Source organism: Patella vulgata, chromosome 4, assembly GCF_932274485.2.
Source record: "Patella vulgata chromosome 4, xgPatVulg1.2, whole genome shotgun sequence".
NCBI classification, from domain to species: domain Eukaryota; kingdom Metazoa; phylum Mollusca; class Gastropoda; family Patellidae; genus Patella; species Patella vulgata.
Window position 1 is genome coordinate 78,188,879 of NC_065882.2, and position 20,955 is coordinate 78,209,833.

Sequence of the window (20,955 nt, forward strand, 5' to 3'; positions counted from 1 at the left end):
TGAGTTGCAAGTACCAATACAATAAATAATATGTTTAATTTTATCCACCAGTAGCAGGATATCTGGCTTCGCCCGGGACTCAAATTCCTCCGGGCCAAACTCGCCCGGGGCACAAAGTCAAACGGGCCAATTTATCCCGGGATCCCTAATTCGATGTCATAAAACATTCACGGGCGCGTGCTGGTTAATTTGATACGACATACGTGGGGTGGATCGTGGCGACGCAGCGTGATGGGCGAACATACACACATACATACATACAGACATCTTTCATATTATTTATATAGATTTACATTTTTATTCCTGTGTGCTTATGTAGGTAGAGTTGGGGTGGGGTGGGGTGGGGGCAGTGCACTTCTGTCTGTGTATATTGCTATCAGGACGATTCTGACATTAGATATTTTACAATTCACAATTTTTATCAGAATAGAATGAATGAAATGTGTTTTTATGGCACATCAGCTCCAACCGGGCTATATTGCGCCAAACATATGATGAATTATTCGAGACAAAAAATAACGAATCACAAAAAAATATTTTTATCCATAAATAAAAACAAATATCAAAGATAATGTATAAAATTAGAAATAAAGATCAAACAAGATTATATATATATATATAATTAAAACTTATAATAAAAATTTGTCTCTTTTTAAAAAGTCAGCATGTTACAACACAGTTCTGGTTGAGCAAATAAATGATATAATTTCTGGCAATGGTAATATTTTGATCTAATATTCCTGAGATGCTTGCACTCAATCAAAATGTGCTTAACTGTCAAAGGAACATGAGAGTGTTCCCATTCTGGTTGAGGTTCTCTTTTTAAAATGAAAATATGAGTTAAAAAAGTATGACCTATGCGAGAGCGACACAAAACAACTTCATATCTCCTGTTTGTTCTATAGGAGCTTGGCCAGTCTCTTAAGAGAGGCTTGATGTGATGAAGTTTATTTGTGCCCGAAATATCCCAAGACCGTTGCCAGCGGCCATAAATGAATGAATTTATAGTGTGTTTAAAATCTTCAAATGATAAATAAAATTTAGATATGGGATTATCAGAATAGTGTGTGTGACTAAACAGATGATAGTATATCCTGTACACCAGGATAATGCGTATAACGGAAAACCCTTTCTTGATTAATACTGTAAAAATGTTTAAGCCTCTTGAGATTTATCATGGTCTTCACGAACTTTTCGTAATTCTTTCTTCCTTGTTCACCATGAACATCAGAACAAAAGGCAGACTATAAATAATTTGTTCCAATACTGGATAGACGAATAATTTCATTTTGTATCATTTTGTAGACAGGGACGGCTCCAGTACTTTTTGCAGGAGGGTGTTTGCCAGGTTCCTGAGACAATGTATCCCCCCTCCCTCTTGAAATATTTTGGCATATATTCATATCCATTGAGCTTTTTAAACAGAGAAATCCAACATCCCGTTTGACGTCAATTTTTATTATGATTTAATAAAGCTGAGGATAAAGGATAAAGCACACGGCAGTGACACTTTTCTCATAAAAAGCGGATCCGTCCTTGCAAAAACCGAGCAAGTCGTCATCCTTGCTACCTTTGACTTGTGGCGTAATATCAAAACTCCGTAAATCGATTCACAATTGGCCTAGTAACAAGCATGCCAAGCTTAATGCTGGTGGAACTGCAATTGGCGGAGCCGAGTGTATTTTCGAAAAGCGTGACCCCCAAGACGATCAACAAGAACACGATGAGTAGCTCTCGGGGAACAGTTCCATGTCCAAAAAAAAAATGTTAATAGGGGATATATATACTCTTCAAAAAAAAAAGAAACGTATGGCCTATGTTCATCGTTTTTTTTATTTGCACGGGGTCATTGTTTCCATAAATCTCACTTGTTTTAATGTCATTATGTAAGGATAAAGGAAATTCATGATTGATTTTAAATGTACGGTCACTTATTGTGACTGGTCATCATTTTTACTTAGACGAAAATATCAGCCAAATAGCTCTTGGAATGGCTACAGATGCAAGGAAATGACAGATAATTTTCTTGCCCCCCCCCCCCCCCGATCTCAGCGGCGTGCCCCCCTTTTCAAAATTCCTAGATCCGCCCCTGTACCTGGCTAAATATATGTGAAAAAAACAAAATTGAATTTTGCAAAATAAAATGATAAGTCAGACGGCATGTATTAACCGTAGACACAGACTGGTCATTTATTTAGTTTGAGTCATTCTGTGAGTCTATCATAGACTCACGGAATGACTCAAACTAAATAAAGAAAAACACAGCCATGAACTCCAGTGAATACTCAATTGGGATCACGTGGTTTTTCGCATTTTCTTAGTGTGGCGTGCAAAATTTCGCGGCACACTTATTAGAAAGATCTTGGGCACACAGGTTGACAATCTGCACTGACGTACACAATGACTGTTCTGGATGACAGAAGCTTTAGCCATAGCAATTTATGTCTGGAAAACCCAGTCATGCTTTATACCGGAAGTAAACAAACATAGCGGGGTCGCTGAATGAAATGCTGTTATCTATTATGAAAATGATAAGTTTTACACAGCGACCACGTTCTTCACTCACTTTATAAGTGGATGTCATCTTGAACGAAGGACCGATTGAAGAGATGAAAAGATATAGCCAAGGTATAACATACATGTATCTAACTCCTACTGTCCTACTCCTAGCTATAGTGATAACATTTTGTTCATGTTGATGTTCAGGTTGTAACAAGCATGATCATGATGAAGAGTGCAGAGATGTACGGGATGAGAATTAAAATAGAGGCAGTGGCTATTGTTAGGACGAGTCGTAAAAATAGTCCTCAGACTATTGTTACGACGATGCTTTCACAGCCCTCCATCGGCGAAGTTAAAAACTGAATAGTCGTAAAAATAGTCCTAACCCTAACCCTAAGTGAGTACACTCAGGCATGCTAGCCTGGTGGTCGTGGTTTTCGATCCCAGTGTCAGTATTGACCGAGAAAGTACAGCTGGATTTTTCAGCTTAGTGGTTTCCCCTTGTCAGTAGTGCAGGACAGAGGGCCTGACAAGGACAGCTGTCTAGTCACTCGGATGAGATGGAAAACCGAGGTCTCGTGTACACATTGGCGTGCACGAAAAAGATCCCTTGGCAGAATTTCTCTTGTAGCACAATGTGTGGCGTATGCCCGTGTTCATTAGCCCAGTTCGATTAGAACAGTGTAGGACATTAAATTGCATTTCATTTTATTTTATGTAGCAAGAATGATTTTAAAGTCACAGGATTAAAAAATGGTCAATACAGAGAGAACCCGGTATTGTAAATAAACTTTATAAAATGAGTTGCCTGAAGAAGATAAGTAATAAAATAATATGGGCCTTAGAAACTGTATTTTTTAGGTGAGTTGTTGTCCTAATTGGTAAATATAGTTGTATGCTATCTTTATAAATCTAAGATAGGAATATAATGAAAAAAATGTGGGGTATAATTTACTCACATTCTATAAAATCTGCATGAATCCACAGTTGCGATTACATGTATGGAAGATTAGATAAGGAACTGGCAATTCACACAGCAAATTGCTCCACTCTGAATTAAGATAGCAGCGATTGAATATTAAGCCCAAGCTCGATCATCATTACTAAAGTCAGTACGATAAAAAAACATTGTCTCGATTGTCCATTTTTTGATTTAATCATCACTGAGCGTTGACCAGCAGATCATATTTAAATCCAGTGAAAATCCGACACATAAGATGTCATCGAGAGTAGATTAAGGTCTTTTCGTGTTAATAAATTTCTAATTAATAGTTTAAATAACATTTCAGGCCTAAAGAAAGACCTGCAATAGGCAGATTTAGCTCTTGCATAATTCATCTTTATGAGTAGTATTAGATGTGCATTACAATCAGTTCTGGATTTATATATGAGCTGAGCGGGCTGCGACCTAGTGCCTTCAAATCTGTCAAAACCTGTCATCTTATCAACGTCCCCTCGACACAAACTAGGGACTAACATAGTGCAATTTTATTTCAGTAGTTTGCTTTCACGTAGGAGTCTTTAGCTGTGGGCTTCGGAGGAAAGGAAATTGCAGATCTTCCAATCATACCAAGCCATGATCCAATGATCTATCTTTAATTCGCCAAAGTTTTGTGTGTAACATCAGCTGTCTGTTTGGCAGCTGTTCTGAATTCATGTTGTGTATAAATCAGACTTCTAATGACTTTAAATAGATAAAGATGTTCTTTTTTATTCAGAGGTATTTTTACACACTGATTTTATTTTCCAGGCTTGGTTTGTTTATTGGATATTATCCATGGGTAACTATATTCTTCTCTGTGGCTATATGTGGATGCTGTGGTATTGGTATGAAAACATTCAAGGAAACAGATGCCCAGGAGAAGCTGTGGGTTCCTCAAGATTCTAGAGTTCAGAATGAGCTCAAGTGGGTTACTAAACAGTTTCCAGCTCAAACAAGATATGTATCTGTGGTTGTAACTTATCCTGATGTTCTCATGCCATCCGTTCTGAATGCTGTAAGTCTGTTGTTAGGTATCGTACCTATGTTCTATCTTTTTTTCAAAATTGGAAATAATGTCATTGTCTATAATGCCTTGTCAAATGATTTTAAGTGAGAAATCGTAAATTGGGCGCCTTCTTTTCGTCTGGGATTCACAGTGGCTTAGTAGGGGAGGGTGCTGAGTGCTGACTCACTAAACAGAAGGTTCGGACTCCGTCCAAAGTGTTGGCTGAGACAAATTATTGGGATTTTCTGGCATGATTTTCTTTTGTCTGGCAAGGAACATTGTCTTTTTGTTCAGATTGTATGAAAACCCACCAATTTGTTTTTCTGTTCCCGAAGAAATAAAAAGAAAATTTTTTACATGTTTTTACAAAGAGCAGAAAATCTATGTAATGCATAATGTTTCCTGCTATTAGTATGCCACATGGGGAGTTGGTTGGCCAAATGGTTAGCTAGTGTGTGCTGTATCATAAGGCCTGTCATTGAGTCAACTGGCGTGGTTTCGAATCCCCGGTTGTATGTGATAAGGATTAGGGTCGCCTGTCCAACCTTGTGGGTTTTCTCCAGGTCCTCTGGTTTCCTCCCACTGCTAAAGACCCCTACGCGCAAGCGAATTATTGAAATAAAATTAAACCATATGTTACATGTAGTCCCGAAATGACCTAGTTTGTGTCGAGTGGACCTTAAACCCCATCTCTCTCTCTCTCTCTCTCTCTCTCTCTCTCTCTCTCTCTCTGTATGTCACATATATCTGACCCAAACTTCCTTTAAAGGAATTACTTTAAATGAAATGGGGGTTTAACGCCCTACTTTTTTGCTCGGACTGGGGTAATGAAGACAGGCATACGCCATAAAGTGTGTGCTATGAGGGAAATTTTGACCAGACAGCGGTCCTATTTGTCCTACTCTTTTTTTGAATTTCAAGGTTTCTTTAAGCATGTTCCCTCCATTGTGGAGACAGGACCTTGATTTTCTGTCCTATTCGAACAACTTGACATTTTCCTTGCTAGGCCCTCCATCCTGCACCACTAACAATGGGAAACTATGCCAGAAAATCCTGAGAAACTTTCTTGAGTAAATACTGAGATCGAACCCAAGCGATCCAGCTTCATACTCACCGGGCCTGACAAGGACAGCTGCCTAGTCGTTCGGATGGGACGAAAAACCGAGGTCCCGTGTACACATTGGCGTGCACATAAAAGATCCCTTGGCAGTTGGAATTCGATATAAGAGTAGGCCGTAGCGCCGCTGCCCGGGCAAAATTTTCCTCATAGCACACTGTATGGCGTATGCCCGTCTTCAATTAGCCCAGGTTAGGTGCAGAAGAGTAGGACGTTAAACCCCACTTCATTTCATTTCATTTCACACTCACCGAGTCACTGCAGCTCTCTCAATAGAATTACAATAATGAATAATGTTGCTTGATATCATAATATAGTAATGTTAGAAAATCTCAGGTTTACAGTTTTTATTTCTCGGTTATTAAAGGGCGTACGGCTCTTATCTTTTGAACCTTAAAATGGAAGAAATTTGGTCTAAAAGTACATATGAATGTAATATGAATGTATATAAAGTGATTTATATTCAATTTTCAACATTGACTCTTTTATTTGGAACTTTTAAAGAGACGAAAATGGTTCTAAAAGCAAATACTGATGAAATATGAATGTATATACGTAAAGTGATTTATATTCATTTGAAAAAAATATATTGTAATTGCTGATCAATTATGTTCGGTGAAATACACGAACATCCCAAATTAAATGGCCACCTTTTACAGTTACTATGTCCAGTCTACATGTTTTTAGTATTATTATTTTGTCGTTTGTGAATCAGCTATTAATAATTACTTCTGCATTGTGTTGTAGGATATGCTTGTCTTTGTTCATTATACATGGCATTTGAAACCAAAGGGTACCCAAATATTGGATATTTGGATCCCATATTTTCTGGCAAGATAACAGCATCAATATTGATTGAAATGGACCAATATTGAATTCCATTTCATGTTTTTAATTTTGAATATTAAGGACACTATCGAGTTAAGAGATATAGCTCCTTTAAGTCTGAATAAATCTAAGCAATGTTAGAAAATCTGTGATTAACAATTTTTATTTTTTTTCTCAGTTATTAGATCTGAATCAAGAATTTACAAGTTATACTGGAGGTGGTAAATCCTATACCACTCTCTGTTACAAGTAAGTCAACTTTTCAGCCATTTTTGTTACTGCAGATGGTAAATCCTATACCACTCTCTGTTACAAGTAAGTCAGCTTTTCAGACATTTTTGTTACCGCTGATGGTAAATCCTATACCACTCTCTGTTACATTCAATCTGATTGAAACACAGATCCTATAACGTTTTGATTTCTATAGTTCAAATTTTGTTTTACTTGCCTGCGCTACACAAAGATCTGGAAGATTTGTTAAATATCCGGCATTCTGGTTGATGTAAGGATTAGCCAATCAAATTATCTGTTGGATCAATTTCTTGGCCTGCAGTGTGCAGAACTGTGGGTAAACATTATCGGCAGTAGAAAACTAAATCAAAGCAAAGGTTGTATTTCCGAGTACCTACTTGTTACCCCGACGCCGATTGGTTAACCAAAGACTGACATCATAGGGTAAAAAGCACTTGATAACCCCTGACGCGAACTCGCGCTACAACCAGTCAGATCTTCATTTAAGCATAAAAAAAAATGAAAACAAAATATAAATCTGTATTTTAATCTGATTGTGTTACATAAGAAAAAATAACAAGCAATGACCCAACATGTCTCCTATGTGTGTAAGCAATATTAATATTATTTATAACCTAGCTTTTAGATAGTATGCTTACCACTAAGCAGCTTGTTTAATTGTGGTCTGAAACCGCCTGCATAAATAAGATAAGTGTTATGCCCCTTTATTTTCGGTAAAAATGTCCAACAAGAAAAATTTTGAAAATCCATCACTGCCTAAGCTGAATATTGGTTGAATGAATGGAGCAAAGAATAAATTATTATGGGGGAAATGTGTGTATAAAAAAGTACTGGATAACCAGACAAATAACTTCATTGACAAAAATAATCATAATATTGAATTATAGTAAAAATACATTCATTGTAAGAGATGGTGTGCCATGCTACCCAGGTGTATTGAGTATGCGGCTAAAGAACTTATATCTCTGTCTAAGTTATTTGGTTTTATTTTACAGATTAGGAACATCATGTCGTGTGACTGGTCTATTAGAATTATGGAGTTACGATGAATCAAGTATCAGATCTTTAACTAGAGATCAGATATTGACGACAGTTAATACAACAAATAAAAGGTGAGAGAGAGAGAGAGAGAGAGAGAGAGAGAGGTCTTTCACAGTGGGAGAATACCAGAGGACCCGGGGTGAAACCAAATGAGGTTGAATAGACGACCCTTCTCGTGTCACGTATAAGCAGGGAATCGAAACCATTCTATGATAATTTTGGCTATAACGTTTTGGAGTACTGGTGATTCTTTTTGAGCTGGTGCAGAAAGTTAAACCTTGTTTCATTTCGTATGATTTTGTTTTTTTGACATGTATTGACTGAGTTTTCGTGTACGTATCATCAAATATGAATTTGGTAGTTCAGCAGTCCGACATTATAATTCTATATAAATATTTTTTTAGTCCTGTATTTGGTACAGATCTTGATGTTAAAAACTATCTTGGTGGATTCATACGACGCAATGGGAATGGTATGATTATAGGAGCAGAGGCTACACAGATGTTATGGCTGCTTAAACCAGTAAGTTAACTGTATTATGATAGTATAACACTTGGTAAGATTACAATAACTGTGTTTAAACCAGTTAGTTAAGTGTATTATGATAGTATAACACTTGGTAAGATTACAATAACTGTGTTTAAACCAGTAAGTTAACTGCATTATGATACTATAACTCTTGGTAAGATTACAATAACCTTGTTTAAACCAGTTAGTTAAACATACATTATGCAAGAGCTAAACCTGCCTTTTGCAGGTCTTATCTGAAATGTTATCTAATATATTAAATATATATAATTAACTTATCCAGACCATAATCAACTCTTGATGTCAATGCTAGCCTGCGATATCTATTGGATTAGGATCCATGAAATGGATAATCTAGACTATGTTTTTTTATCATATCGACTTTAGTAATGATGATCGAGGCTAGGCCGAAAATTCAATCGCTAAAACCTTGGTTCAGAGTGGATCAATTTGACTGAAATTTTCAGCAAATTCTCTTTACATTATCTAGTTTTTAACTATTATAGTGAGAACTGCCAGCTCTTTATCTAATCTCCCATAATGTATCTTTAACTGTATTATGATACTAGAGGGAGAGAAATAGGCTTTAACGTCCACACAACACGCACTAGGTCATTTCAGGACTAAAATAGGTTTCAATTTTATTTCAATAAATCGCTTGCACATCTTTAGTAGTGGGAGGAAACCAGATGACCTGGAAATAAATTATGAGGTCGGATTGGCGACACAACTCCTCACGTACAAGCAGGGGAATCAAAACCACACCACTCGTTTCATTTACGGACCTTAATATCTAAAGCACACAAGTTAAACCATTTGGCCACCGAACCCCAAAAAAATACTACAACACTTACTATGAATTCAGGGGTGTTGGATGGCTGAATGGTTAGCGTGCGCGTGCTGTATCATAAAGTCTGTCATTGAGTCGACTGGCATGGTTTCGAATCTCTGGTTGTACGTGGCAAGGAGTAGGGTCGCCTGTCCAACCTTGTGGGTTTTCTCCGGGGCCTCCGGTTTCCTTCCACTGTTAAAGACCCCTACGCGCAAGCGAATTATGTAAATGAAATTAAACCATATGTTAGTCCCGTAATGACCTAGTTTGTGTCGAGTGGACGTTAAACCCCATTTCTCTCTCTCTCTCTCTCTCTCTCTCTCTCTCTCGCTATGAATTCACTCACTATGTTTATGAAATGAAATGATGATTACACTCAGGTATCATTTAAAGACTCAATACCACTCTTGTTGTAACTGAATAATATGTCCCAATCTTTATTCTGGTCAACAAATTGTACTTTTACAATATTTCAATTAATTGATGATACAAATTTCATCTTAACACACCTTAGTTAAAAATTTTGAAAAATTCAACATATTGGTTTGAAGCGTCTTAACGTAAACCTTTTCAAATGAAACTTCAATTTAAAAATATTTTCGAACCCTCTGGACAAGTAAAATAGGATGTAATGGATAATTTACACAACAGGTAGGACACTTAAACATCTAGTACTTAGATAGAGATATTATTTATTTTCTGGAGCTTTCAAGCCAGCAAGAGTGTTATTGTCCCTTTAATCTTGTGTATTTGTTAAAAAATAAACAAAGCAATTGATTATATGTATAATGATTAATTTTTGAACAGAGGTCAGGAAATTAAATACTTGTAAATTGAACACTCATTATCAAAATTAATCAGTCAGTTTTAAACTGGACACAAGTACAAATTAAATGATTTGGGGTGATTTTAAATGATTTTTACAAATTTTTAAACAAAGATTTGATAATTATTTAAACGAATGTGAAAGAAATTAGGCTAGATACACAAGATTAAATGATATCGGGGTTACAGTTTAATCTAGTGTTGGTATTTTTGTTTTGTTTACTTAATTAAATATTAAATAATCAATCCGATAATATATTTAGCGTGGATTAAGCAGTGAGAAATTTGGTATTTTAGCGATAAATGCAAATCGTATCTTTAACAATTGTAATTCTTATTAATATCTGTATTTGTTTCAGAGTGTGGCAGCTAAAGAATGGGAAGCCAAGGTCATAGAAAGAGCACTTCAAGGTCATAAAGATTTAAAGAATGTTTATGTTTATGCTTCAAGAAGGTATTTTTGTCTTAAAAACATTTCATATGAAATTGTATAGGTGAATTGTGTTCACCTGATGTGCTATTTCAATTGGTGATGGTAAAGGCTGTATACGAGTATATTTTTGAAAGACCTTGCCAGCTAAAGTCAATTGTTGATTGCTACTTTCATTTTAATTTTTGGCTTACCTTGTCAAATGAAATGAAATAATGGCGTGTTTGTTCTTTGGACAACTGCACATCAATTACGAGATTTTGATTTTTGATATGTCACAATTTCAAGATGGCTGCTTGGTTTTTAGTCCATAGTTTTCTAGTTCTTGTTTATAAAGATATTGACATCGATTTTCTCTCTTAGTTTTCAGGACGAAGGATATGGTGCTATAAATAGCGACATTAAACTTCTCTCCGCTGGTTTCAGTATCGTATTTGTTTTTGTGATGATCTCATTGGGTAATTTTAATATGGTGGAACAAAGGGTAAGACCTGAAGTTATAGTCTTTGTATTTTTTTATACCACTAATTATTTGTCAACAGCATTTACTTTAAAGCTGCATTATGTAAGATTTAGATAAAGAGCTGACCGTTCTTGTTATACTAGTTTAAAGTTACATTATGTAAGATTTAGATAAAGAGCTGACCGTTCTTGTTATACTAGTTTAAAGTTACATTATGTAAGATTTAGATAGTTTAATAGTTTAAAGTTACATTATGTAAGATTTAGATAGTTTAATAGTTTAAAGTTACATTATGTAAGATTTAGATAAAGAGCAGGTTGTTCTTGTTATAATAGTTTAAAGCTGCATTATGTATGATTATATAAAGAGCTGACCATTCTTGCTATAATAGTTTAAAGATACATTATGTAAGATTTAGATAAAGAGCAGACAGTTTTTTCTATAATAGTTAGAAAATATATAATACAAAATGGATAAATTTACTTTATTCTGAGCAAAGTTATGAGTGTTAAGTTTTGACATGAGATAGCAGAGATTGTTTCTTATCGTAGCAAAGGTCGTAACAATTGAGACTAATCTCGATTCACCATTTTTAATTTAAATTGTAATTCAAACCGTTGTTATCTCGGCTATCCGAATGTCTAGTGAGTCGATTAAACATACAATATGCAAGAGCTAAATCTGCCTATTTCAGGTCTTTCTTTAGGCCTGAAATGTTATCTAAATTATTAATTAGACATTAATTAACTTATCCAGACCATAATCAACTCTCATTGTTATCGCTAGCCCGCGATATTTACTGGATTAGGATCCGATTTGCTGCTCAACTTTCATGCATGATTTAATTATAAAATGGATGATCGACACAATGTTTTTTTATCGTACCGAATTTAGTAATGATGATCGAGGCTAGGCCAAAAATTCAATTGCTAAATTCTTGGTTCAGAGTGGATCAATTTGACTGAAATTTTCAGCTAATTCCCTTTACATTATCTAGTTTTTAACTATTATAGTGCGAACTGACAGCTCTTTATCTAATCTCCCATAATGTATCTGTAAGTGCTTGTCATATTAATAAATGTCTAAATAATTTGAAGCCAAAATAAAAAACTGTAATAGGCAGATGTAGTTCTTACATAATGCATCTTTAAGGCCACTTCAAGGGTATTGTTCTTACTGAAATCCAAATAGAATGTAATTGGGTTTAGCATCTTACCTTGATGCAGCAACTGGTCTGGTCAGGTGTTCCTAGTGGTTTAACACATGCGAGTGAAATCACAAGGTCTGTCATTGAGTCAGTTATCTTGTTTTGGATTTGCAAATAATTTGACAAATTAAGTTATATAATTTGACAAATTAAGTTATATAATTTGACAAATTAAGTTATATAATTTGTAAGAAATTTTCAATGATTCTTAAGAAATTTTTAATGATTCTAAAGAAATTTGCAAGGACACGTAAGAAATTGGCAAGGGTTCCTAAGAAATTGGCAAGGACATCATAAGAAATTTGCAAGGGTTCCTAAGAAATTTGCAAGGAGTCGTAAGAAATTTGCAAGGACATGTAAGAAATTGGCAAGGATTCCTAAGAAATTTGCAAGGACTCGTAAGAAATTGGCAAAGACATGTAAGAAATTGGCAAAGATTCATTAGAAATTTGCAAGGCTTCATAAGAAATTTATTTGCATGGATTTGTAAGAATTTTGTAAGAAAGTCGCAAGGATTTTTGTAATATTTCTCCAGGCAAATCTGCAGATCGAGTAGCACTATATTTTATAAATGCTTAGTATTGTATGTCTTTCATTCATACCATATTTGTTCTTGTACTATCAACAGATAATTGTGTCTCTACTGGGTTTAGGAAGCGTTGGACTTGCTATATTATTTGCATATGGTATTGCTACATTTTTAGATGTTATTTACGGTCCTATTCAATCCATCATGCCATTTTTATTATTAGGTAAGTCTTGTTATTACTTATTACAAGGGGGGTCACGTGGCTTGCTAGCCTGGAGGTCGGGAGTTTGATCCCTGCATTGGCCGAGAAAGTTCAGTAATGCAGGACGGAGAGCCTGACAAGGACAGCTGTCTAGTCGTTCGGATGGGACGAAAAACCGAGGTCCCGTTTACACATTGGCGTGCACGTAAAAGATCCCTTGGCAGTTGGAATTCGATATAAGAGTAGGCCGTAGCGCCGCTACCCGGGCAAAATTTCCCTCATAGCACACTGTATGGCGTATGCCTGTCTTCATTAGCCCAGGTTAGGAGCAGAACAGTAGGACGTTAAACCCCATTTCATTTCATTTCATTTCATTACTTATTACAAATAATGTTTTATGGTATTACATGGCATCAATCTGATTAAAACACAGATCCTATTTCGTTTCGTTTTTTATAGTTCAAAATTCCGTTTTACCTGTCTTCACAACACTAGGATCTGGAAGAATTGTAATATAACAGGCATTCTAGTCTGTAACGCTGAGTTCTTAGCGTGCTCTGCACAGAACTGTGGGTAAACCCCTAGAAACGTTGAGGCTGATTGATTAATCAATGTCTGATGTCATAGGGGCAAAAGCCACTTGTATGACCCCTGGCGCGACCTCCCTGTACAACTTGTCAGATCTTCATGTAGTGTTATCCATTGAAAGTATAGAAAAACAAAATGAAATAAAGATCTGTATTTTAATCAGATTCACATGTCATATTTCATATTTGATCGTATTGCACGGTGTGTATTGTTTTTTATGGTATGAAATTTCGGCCTTTCTTAGTGCTTCAGTTTTTTAAAAAAAATATGCATGTTTGGTGTGAAGTCAATATTCAACATTCTACGACCTTCTGTTCTGAAGTTAAGCCCCCCTTTCCAAAAAATGTTGTTAACATGAAAGCTTTCCTCAACATACCATTCAAGAGTTACCTCCCAAACCCCCTTGCATATACTCTTTGTATATATGTATTAATGTTATGAATCATATTATCTTATTACATAATTTGAGATCATCTGTTTTGTTTTATGGTACGTGTTGGTTTCTAATTGTTGATTTTTCTTTATTTGTATATTATTATATCATGTATTTTATGTCAGGCATGTATGTTATGTATCCTGTTTTATGTTGGAGCCACGGTGGCTAAGTGGGTAAGAAGCTGGCTTGATAGCCTTGAGGTCGCTTGTTCGATCCCTGCATTGGCCGAGAAAGTTCATACGTGCCAGTGGTGCAGAACAGACATCCTGTTAAAGCCAGCTGTCTAGTTTTTTGGATGGGACAAAAAACCAATGTCTCATGTATACATTGGTATGCACATAAAAGATCTTTTGGCAGTTGGAATTTGATATAAGAGTAGGCCATAGCACTGCTGTCCGGACAAAATTTCCCTCATATATGGTGTACGTCTGTCTTCATTAGCCCACTCGGGGCAGAACAGTAGGACGTTAAACCCCATTTCATTTCATTTCTGTTTTATATTATAACATAATAACATTTATGTATCTTGTTTGATAGTACATAATGTTTTAAAAATGTTGTTTCAGGTATTGGAGTGGATGACATGTTTGTTATTGTAGAAGCATGGAGGAATCTATCACCTAATGAATTAAAACTACCGTTACCAGAACGTATTGGTACCGTGTTGAAACATGCTGGTGTATCAGTTACTGTAACATCTATAACAGATGTAGTGGCTTTTGGTATTGGTGCTTCAACGGTATGATATAATATTAAAGATACATTGTCCTGAAAGTATTTATCGAGTGGTTATTTTCAATAAAAGTATGGCAAATATCACTGTAACCCAGGTATCATTTAATCTTGTGTATCTAGCACTAATTTCTTTCACATTCATTCAATATCAAATCTTTGTTTAAAAATTCGTTAAAAATATTTAAAATCACCATAAACCGTTAAATTTGTACTTGTATCCAGTTTAAAGCTGACCATTCAATTTTGATAATGAGTGTCCAATCTACAAGTGTTTAATTTCTCAATCACTGTTAAAAAATAAACAACCCAATTGATTAATGATGTATAATGATTAATTTTTGAACAGTGGTCAGGAAATTAAATACTTGTAAATTGGACACTCATAAATTAATCAGTCAGCTTTATACTGGACACAAGTACAAATTAGATGATTTTTGGTGATTTTAAACGTTTTTTGCGAATTTTTAAACAAAAATTTGATATTAAACGTATGTGAAAGAAATTAGTGCTAGATACACAAGATTAAATGATACCTGGGTTACAGTGTATAGACACCCAATCTTACTAGAGAAATACTGGATTACCAGCTTATCTTCCCACAGTCTCATATAACCACTTTTGATCTTCAAAGGAATTATTAGTGAGCATAAATTCGCCCGTGTATCTGTCACTCGTCACTTCTATAAGTTATATAGAGGGATAACTCGTGTTTTCCTTTTGCTTTCGTCACTTCCGTTTCCTGAAATTTTCATTACGCATCTATCGTAGCAATGACCTCTGTATTAAAATTATATTTGAAATGTGTTTAACCAGTTCTATCACATATGTGAGGATGACTGACACCAATATTGTCCTTTCAGAGCTAAATCTGCTAAATGCATGAACTGAAAATAAGTTTTTATGATATATTTACATTTCAGGTCATTCCAGCTTTAAGCGCCTTTTGTATCTATGCAGCTCTGGGAATATTTGCTTTATACATTTTACAGTCTACGTTTTTTGTGGCATGTTTAGCAATTGATGCGAGGCGTCGTCAGGCACATCGTAATGCCTGTATATGTTGTTATAAACATCAAAACTATAAACCTAACAGCTGTAGTCAAAAGGCTTTTCTTCCAGTTTTCTTTGAAAAATACTTTGGACCTTTTTTAATGAAGTTACCAGTAAAGGTATGTTTTGTTTAATTATTATTTTGATTTTAAAACTTTCCGTGAAGACAAAAGATACTATATGTATTAACCCAGACTGTATCTGAAATCTATGTATTGAAAAACGAATTAGTCAAAATGCTGTGTACATGTAGCCGTAGCTTGCCGAGATGACATAAATTTGTACTCATAGCTTGCTGAGATGACATGAATGGGCACTGATGGCTTGCTGAGATGACATGAATTGGCACTCATAGCTTGCTAAAATGACATAAATGTGCACTCATAGCTTGCCAAGATTACATAAATGTGTACTCATACCTTGCCAAGATTACATAAATGTGTACTCATACCTTGCAAAATTTATATCAGTATTTCATACAGTTTTGATTCTCGATTATATATGAGTTTCATTCAGTGATGCTAAGAATTGTGTTTTAGCGCGTAAGTTGCTGGGTCAGTAACCATGGCATCTTGGGTTGGCAGAGAAATTTTCTCGGGTATTTCCAGCATGGTATCGCCTTGTCACGACAAGCTTTTTTGTCACATAATGATTTCCATCCTAATTGTGTTGTTTTATTATTTCAGATTATAGTCATGTTAATAGTAGCTATATTAGTTGGGGTTAATTTATGGCGATTTATTTTATTAAAACAAGATTTTAATTTAACGAACTATATTCCGTCAGATTCATACGCCTATGATTATGCAAAGGCTAAAGAGAGATACTTTGTTAATGAAGGAACAGACACAGCAGTTTATTGTGGTAAGAATCTTTATTGAACCTGTTATAGATGTAAATTTAAAGGTGCTAAATCACTAATATTTGCGACCTTGACATTGACACAAATGTGTCGCAACGCATATAATAATGTAATATGAATGTATATAAACTGATTTACATTCAATCGTTTCCATTTTTACTCTAATTTCAAATCATTTATGTTCATCTAAATACAGTCAATTGATAATCTCTAGCATCTGGTTATTCCAGTCTACACAGATAGTATTTATTGCGCATGCTCCCCAGATATGAATATAATGTCACTGTTTGACATGAATTGTGGAATATGTCTAGCCTCTTTCCTCGAGTCGCTTATTACAAATGGTGCTGAAACGCATCATGGTACACGATTCGTGTACCAATGGTAAAATGTTTATTTTGTCTTTAATATGGTATATCAGAAGTCAATCTCTTCCTGGTAAGATCACAACCTCAATGTTGATTTAAATTGATAATTGTGTCAAGTGGATCTCTTACTATTTATCTGTTCGTATTCTATTAAATATATTTTCAGGAGATATAAATTATTTTGATCATATACGTAAACTAGACGTAGTACATCATCTGATAGAATCTGATACTTATATACAAGATGGTACATTAATTAGCTGGTTTAAATCCTTTCAACAATATCAAACAGCTACAGGTTGGTTTATATCCTTTGTTAAAAGGTGGTTGGTGATTGGTTCTTCTATCTTTCTTCTATCTTTGGACTGCATTGGCCGAGAAAGTTCATCCAGATTTTCCAGCGTGGTTTCCCCTTGTCAGTGGTGCAGGACAGAGGGCCTGACAAGACAACTGTCTAGTCGTTTGGATGGTACGAAAAACCGAGGTCCTGTGTGCACATTGGTGTGCACGTAACAGATCCCTTTGCAGTTGGAATTCGATGTAGAGTAGGCCGTAGCGCCTGGGCAAAATTTCCCTCATTGTACACTGTATGGCTTATGCTCGTCTTCATTAGCCCAATTTAGGAGCAGAACAGTAGGACATTAAACACCATTCCATTTCATTTCTATCTTTGGATGGCCGAATGGTTAGCGTGTGCGCTATATCATAAGGTCTGTCATTGAGTCAACTGGCATGGTTTTGAGTCCCCGGTTGTACGCGATATTGAGTAGGGTCACCTGTCCAATCTCCGGTTTCCTCCCACTGCTAAAAGGTGGCTTGTTTGCGAGTGATCGTTATCTTTTGGGGGGGGGATGGCCAAATGGTTAGCGTGTGTGCGCTATATCATAAGGTGTGTCATGGTTTTGAGTCCCTGTTTGTACATGACAAGGACTAGGTCGCCTGTCCAATCTTGTGGGTTTTCTCCGGGTCCTCCAGTTTCCTCACACTGCTAGAGATCCCTACACGCAGGCGATTTATGAAATAAAATTGAACCATATGTTAGTCCAGGAATGACCTAGTTTGTGTTGAGTGGACGTTAAACTCCATTTCTCTCTTTCTCTGTTCTATCTTACCTTAAAAGGTGAAGGTTAAAAAGTGGTGTATAATACATGGTGTTGGCCGATTTAAATCATTATAAATATCAAAGGGGAGGGGGGGACGTAGTTGATAAAAAAAGGAGGGGAACCACAGTAGCTCTGTGAGTAAGACTTTAGATAGCTTTACTGGAGGTCCAGTGTTTGATTCTGTTGTTGGCAGAGAAAATTCGAAATAAGGGTAGGCTGTAGTGCCGCTGTCTGGGCAAAATTCCCCTCATAGCACACTGTATAAAGTATGTTTGTCTTTATTAGCCCAGTCAGTGCAGAACAGTAGGATGTTAAATCCCATTTCATTTCATTATAAAAAGGAGGAATTTTTCTTTGTATTGTCAGATTTCCTGTTGAATACCTACGTTGCAACAACATTTCATTTAAGTGTCTATTGTCGTCACTCCTGTCGCCCTAACCCCGAAATCCAAAACCCTCCCTTATTATAATATACTATGTATATACATCATGAATTATGTACATATTTGATTTTTTTTTTTTCAGGGGTTCCAATTACAACAGAAGCTGAGTTTAATTCTGCTGTCTTCCAGTTTACAAAAACAGCTGGTCAAAATCTTAAAACATTTATTAAATTTAACTCGACAAGGGAACCTGTAAGAATAATAGTATGTATTGTTTTTATTATGTCTTAATTATCCCCACTTTGAGTAAATTGAATCCTTATCTAAGGAGGGGGGGTTGGATGGCCGAATGGTCTGTCATTGAGTCAACTGGCGTGGTTTCGATTCCCCGGTTGTACATGACAAGGAGTAGGGTCATCTGCCAAACCCATGGGTTTTCTGCAGGTCCATTAGTTTCCTCAAACTATTACTACTATTACTAATAATATTAATAATCATTTTCTATAGCGCTGCACATTCAGTCGGTCTGACTGCTCTGTGGCGCTTTAAATACCCCTACGACGAGCAAGCGAATTATTATATTAAAACTGAACCTTTGTTAATCCCAAAATTATCTAGTTTGTGTACAGTGTACGTTAAACCCCATTTCTCTCTCTCTCTTTATTTCAGTCATCATATTTTACTATGAAACATACATTACAACCAGATTCAGCTGGTGAAATAGATGCCATGCAATCATTACGATCTATTATAGATAACGGCATGTTTCCGTTATACAATAGACCCGATCAACCAACCTATAAATGTTTTTCTTACTCTAGGAATTATCTTACGTATGAAACTAATAAAGTAAGTATTTTAAATATTCTCTTAAGATAAGTAATATTGCTTTCTGTTCTATGGGAAATGAAATGAAATGAAATGAAATGGGGTTTAACGTCCTACTGTTCTGCTCTGAACTCAGCTAATGAAGACATGTATACGCCATACAGTGTGCTTTGAGGGAAATTTTGCCCGGATAGTGGCACTATAGCCTACTCTTATATCGAATTCCAACTGTCAAGGGATCTTTTATGTGCATGCCAATATGTACACGGGATCTTGTTATTTCGTCCCATCCGAACGACTAGACAGCTGTCCTTGTCAGGCCCTCCGTCCTGCATCACTGACAAGGGAGAACCACGCCGGAAAATCTGGATGAACTTTCTCGGCCAATGCAGGGATCGGACACCCAACCTCCAGGCAAGTCTGTTCTTTGGGGTTTTTCATACTGTAATACTAACAAGAATGACTTGTCATGTTGGGGGGTTGGATGGCTGAATGGTTAGCGTGCGCGCACTGTATCATAAAGTCTGTCATTTAGCCGACTGGCATGGTTTCGAATCCCCGGTTGTAAGTGACAAGGAGTAGGGTCGCCTGTCCAACCTCGTGGGTTTTCTCCGGGTCCTCCGGTTTCCTCCCACTGCTAAAGACCCCTACGCGCAAGCGAATTATTGAAATAAAATTAAACCATATGTTAGTCCGGAAATGACCTAGTTTGTGTCGAGTGGACGTTAAACCCCATTTTTCTCTCTCTCTCTCTTGTCATGTTTCTTTTTTGGTTTAATTCCTGTTTAAAGTAGCTAATCTCTAACACAATATCGTCCAAATCTTTGACTTTGAAAACACGAATTATTTGTCAATTTAAATCAACATACCGGGAAAAGATGGGCTTCTGATATTTAAGACAAAATAAACATTTTACCATTGGTACATTAATCGTTTCAGTGCCATTTGTAACAAGGGACCCAAAGAATGAGGCTAGACATATTCCACAAGTCATGACAAATGGTGACCCATATTCTTATCTGCAGAGCATGCGCAATAAATACTATCGGTGTAGACTGGAATAACCAGACACTAGAAATTGCCATTCGATTGAGACTTCTGGCGTATTTCGCCGAACATAACTGATTAGAAATTACAGTGGAAACAGAGACGATTGAATGTAAATCAGTTTATATACATTCATATTACATCGTTATATGTGTTGCCACCCATTTGTTTCAATATTAGCGATTTAGCTTCTTAAACAAAGAAATTAATTTTAAAGTTCAGCACCAGATTACATATATGTAATATTAATCATAAATACTGCCTAGCTAGATCTCTATGATCAGGTTCCCAGTTTTAATAAACTGTTAAACAGTATAATCTAAAGATCTTTGATACAGATCAATTGCCTTTTAATGCAGCACATCAGTGGAACTGCAATCTGATTAAAACACAGATCTTATTTTTTTTCGTTTTTTGTAGTTCAAAATTTATTTTAACTTGTCTTTATTACACTAGATTCTGGAAGAGTTGTTATATAACCCTCGTTTTGGATGATGTGAGGGATTAGCCAATGAACTAGTTTGTTACAGAGAGTTTTTTTTTGGCGTGAGGTGCACGGAACTGTGGGTAAACCACTAGAATCGTCAAAGCTGATTGATTAATCAATGTCTGACGTCATATGGTCAAAATTCGCTCGTATGACACCTAATGCGACCTTCCACTACAAATGGTCAGATTTTCATGTAATGTAAGCTATTGATGGTATCAAAAAACGAAACGAAATATAGATCTGTATTTTAATCAGATTGATGGAACTGTCTACCATTTTGAACTTTTCAGTGTCTTCAAAAAACTTAAAATCTACCTGGTT

General features: G+C 35.9%; 1 protein-coding gene across 1 annotated transcript in view; it reads left to right on the forward strand.

Moving 5' to 3' along the window:
- Window positions 1–6,005: 6,005 nt before the first annotated feature.
- LOC126818080 (patched domain-containing protein 3) overlaps window positions 6,006–20,955 on the forward strand; it is a 28,176-nt gene continuing 13,226 nt past the window's right edge. The window contains exons 1-13 of the mRNA XM_056100312.1: window positions 6,006–6,039; window positions 6,702–6,750; window positions 7,683–7,799; window positions 8,133–8,250; window positions 10,273–10,367; window positions 10,707–10,827; window positions 12,642–12,765; window positions 14,335–14,507; window positions 15,424–15,672; window positions 16,240–16,417; window positions 16,950–17,081; window positions 18,412–18,533; window positions 18,939–19,118. Coding sequence (XP_055956287.1) covers window positions 6,006–6,039; window positions 6,702–6,750; window positions 7,683–7,799; window positions 8,133–8,250; window positions 10,273–10,367; window positions 10,707–10,827; window positions 12,642–12,765; window positions 14,335–14,507; window positions 15,424–15,672; window positions 16,240–16,417; window positions 16,950–17,081; window positions 18,412–18,533; window positions 18,939–19,118 — 1,692 coding nt within the window. The remainder of the gene's footprint in view (window positions 6,040–6,701; window positions 6,751–7,682; window positions 7,800–8,132; window positions 8,251–10,272; window positions 10,368–10,706; window positions 10,828–12,641; window positions 12,766–14,334; window positions 14,508–15,423; window positions 15,673–16,239; window positions 16,418–16,949; window positions 17,082–18,411; window positions 18,534–18,938; window positions 19,119–20,955) is intronic.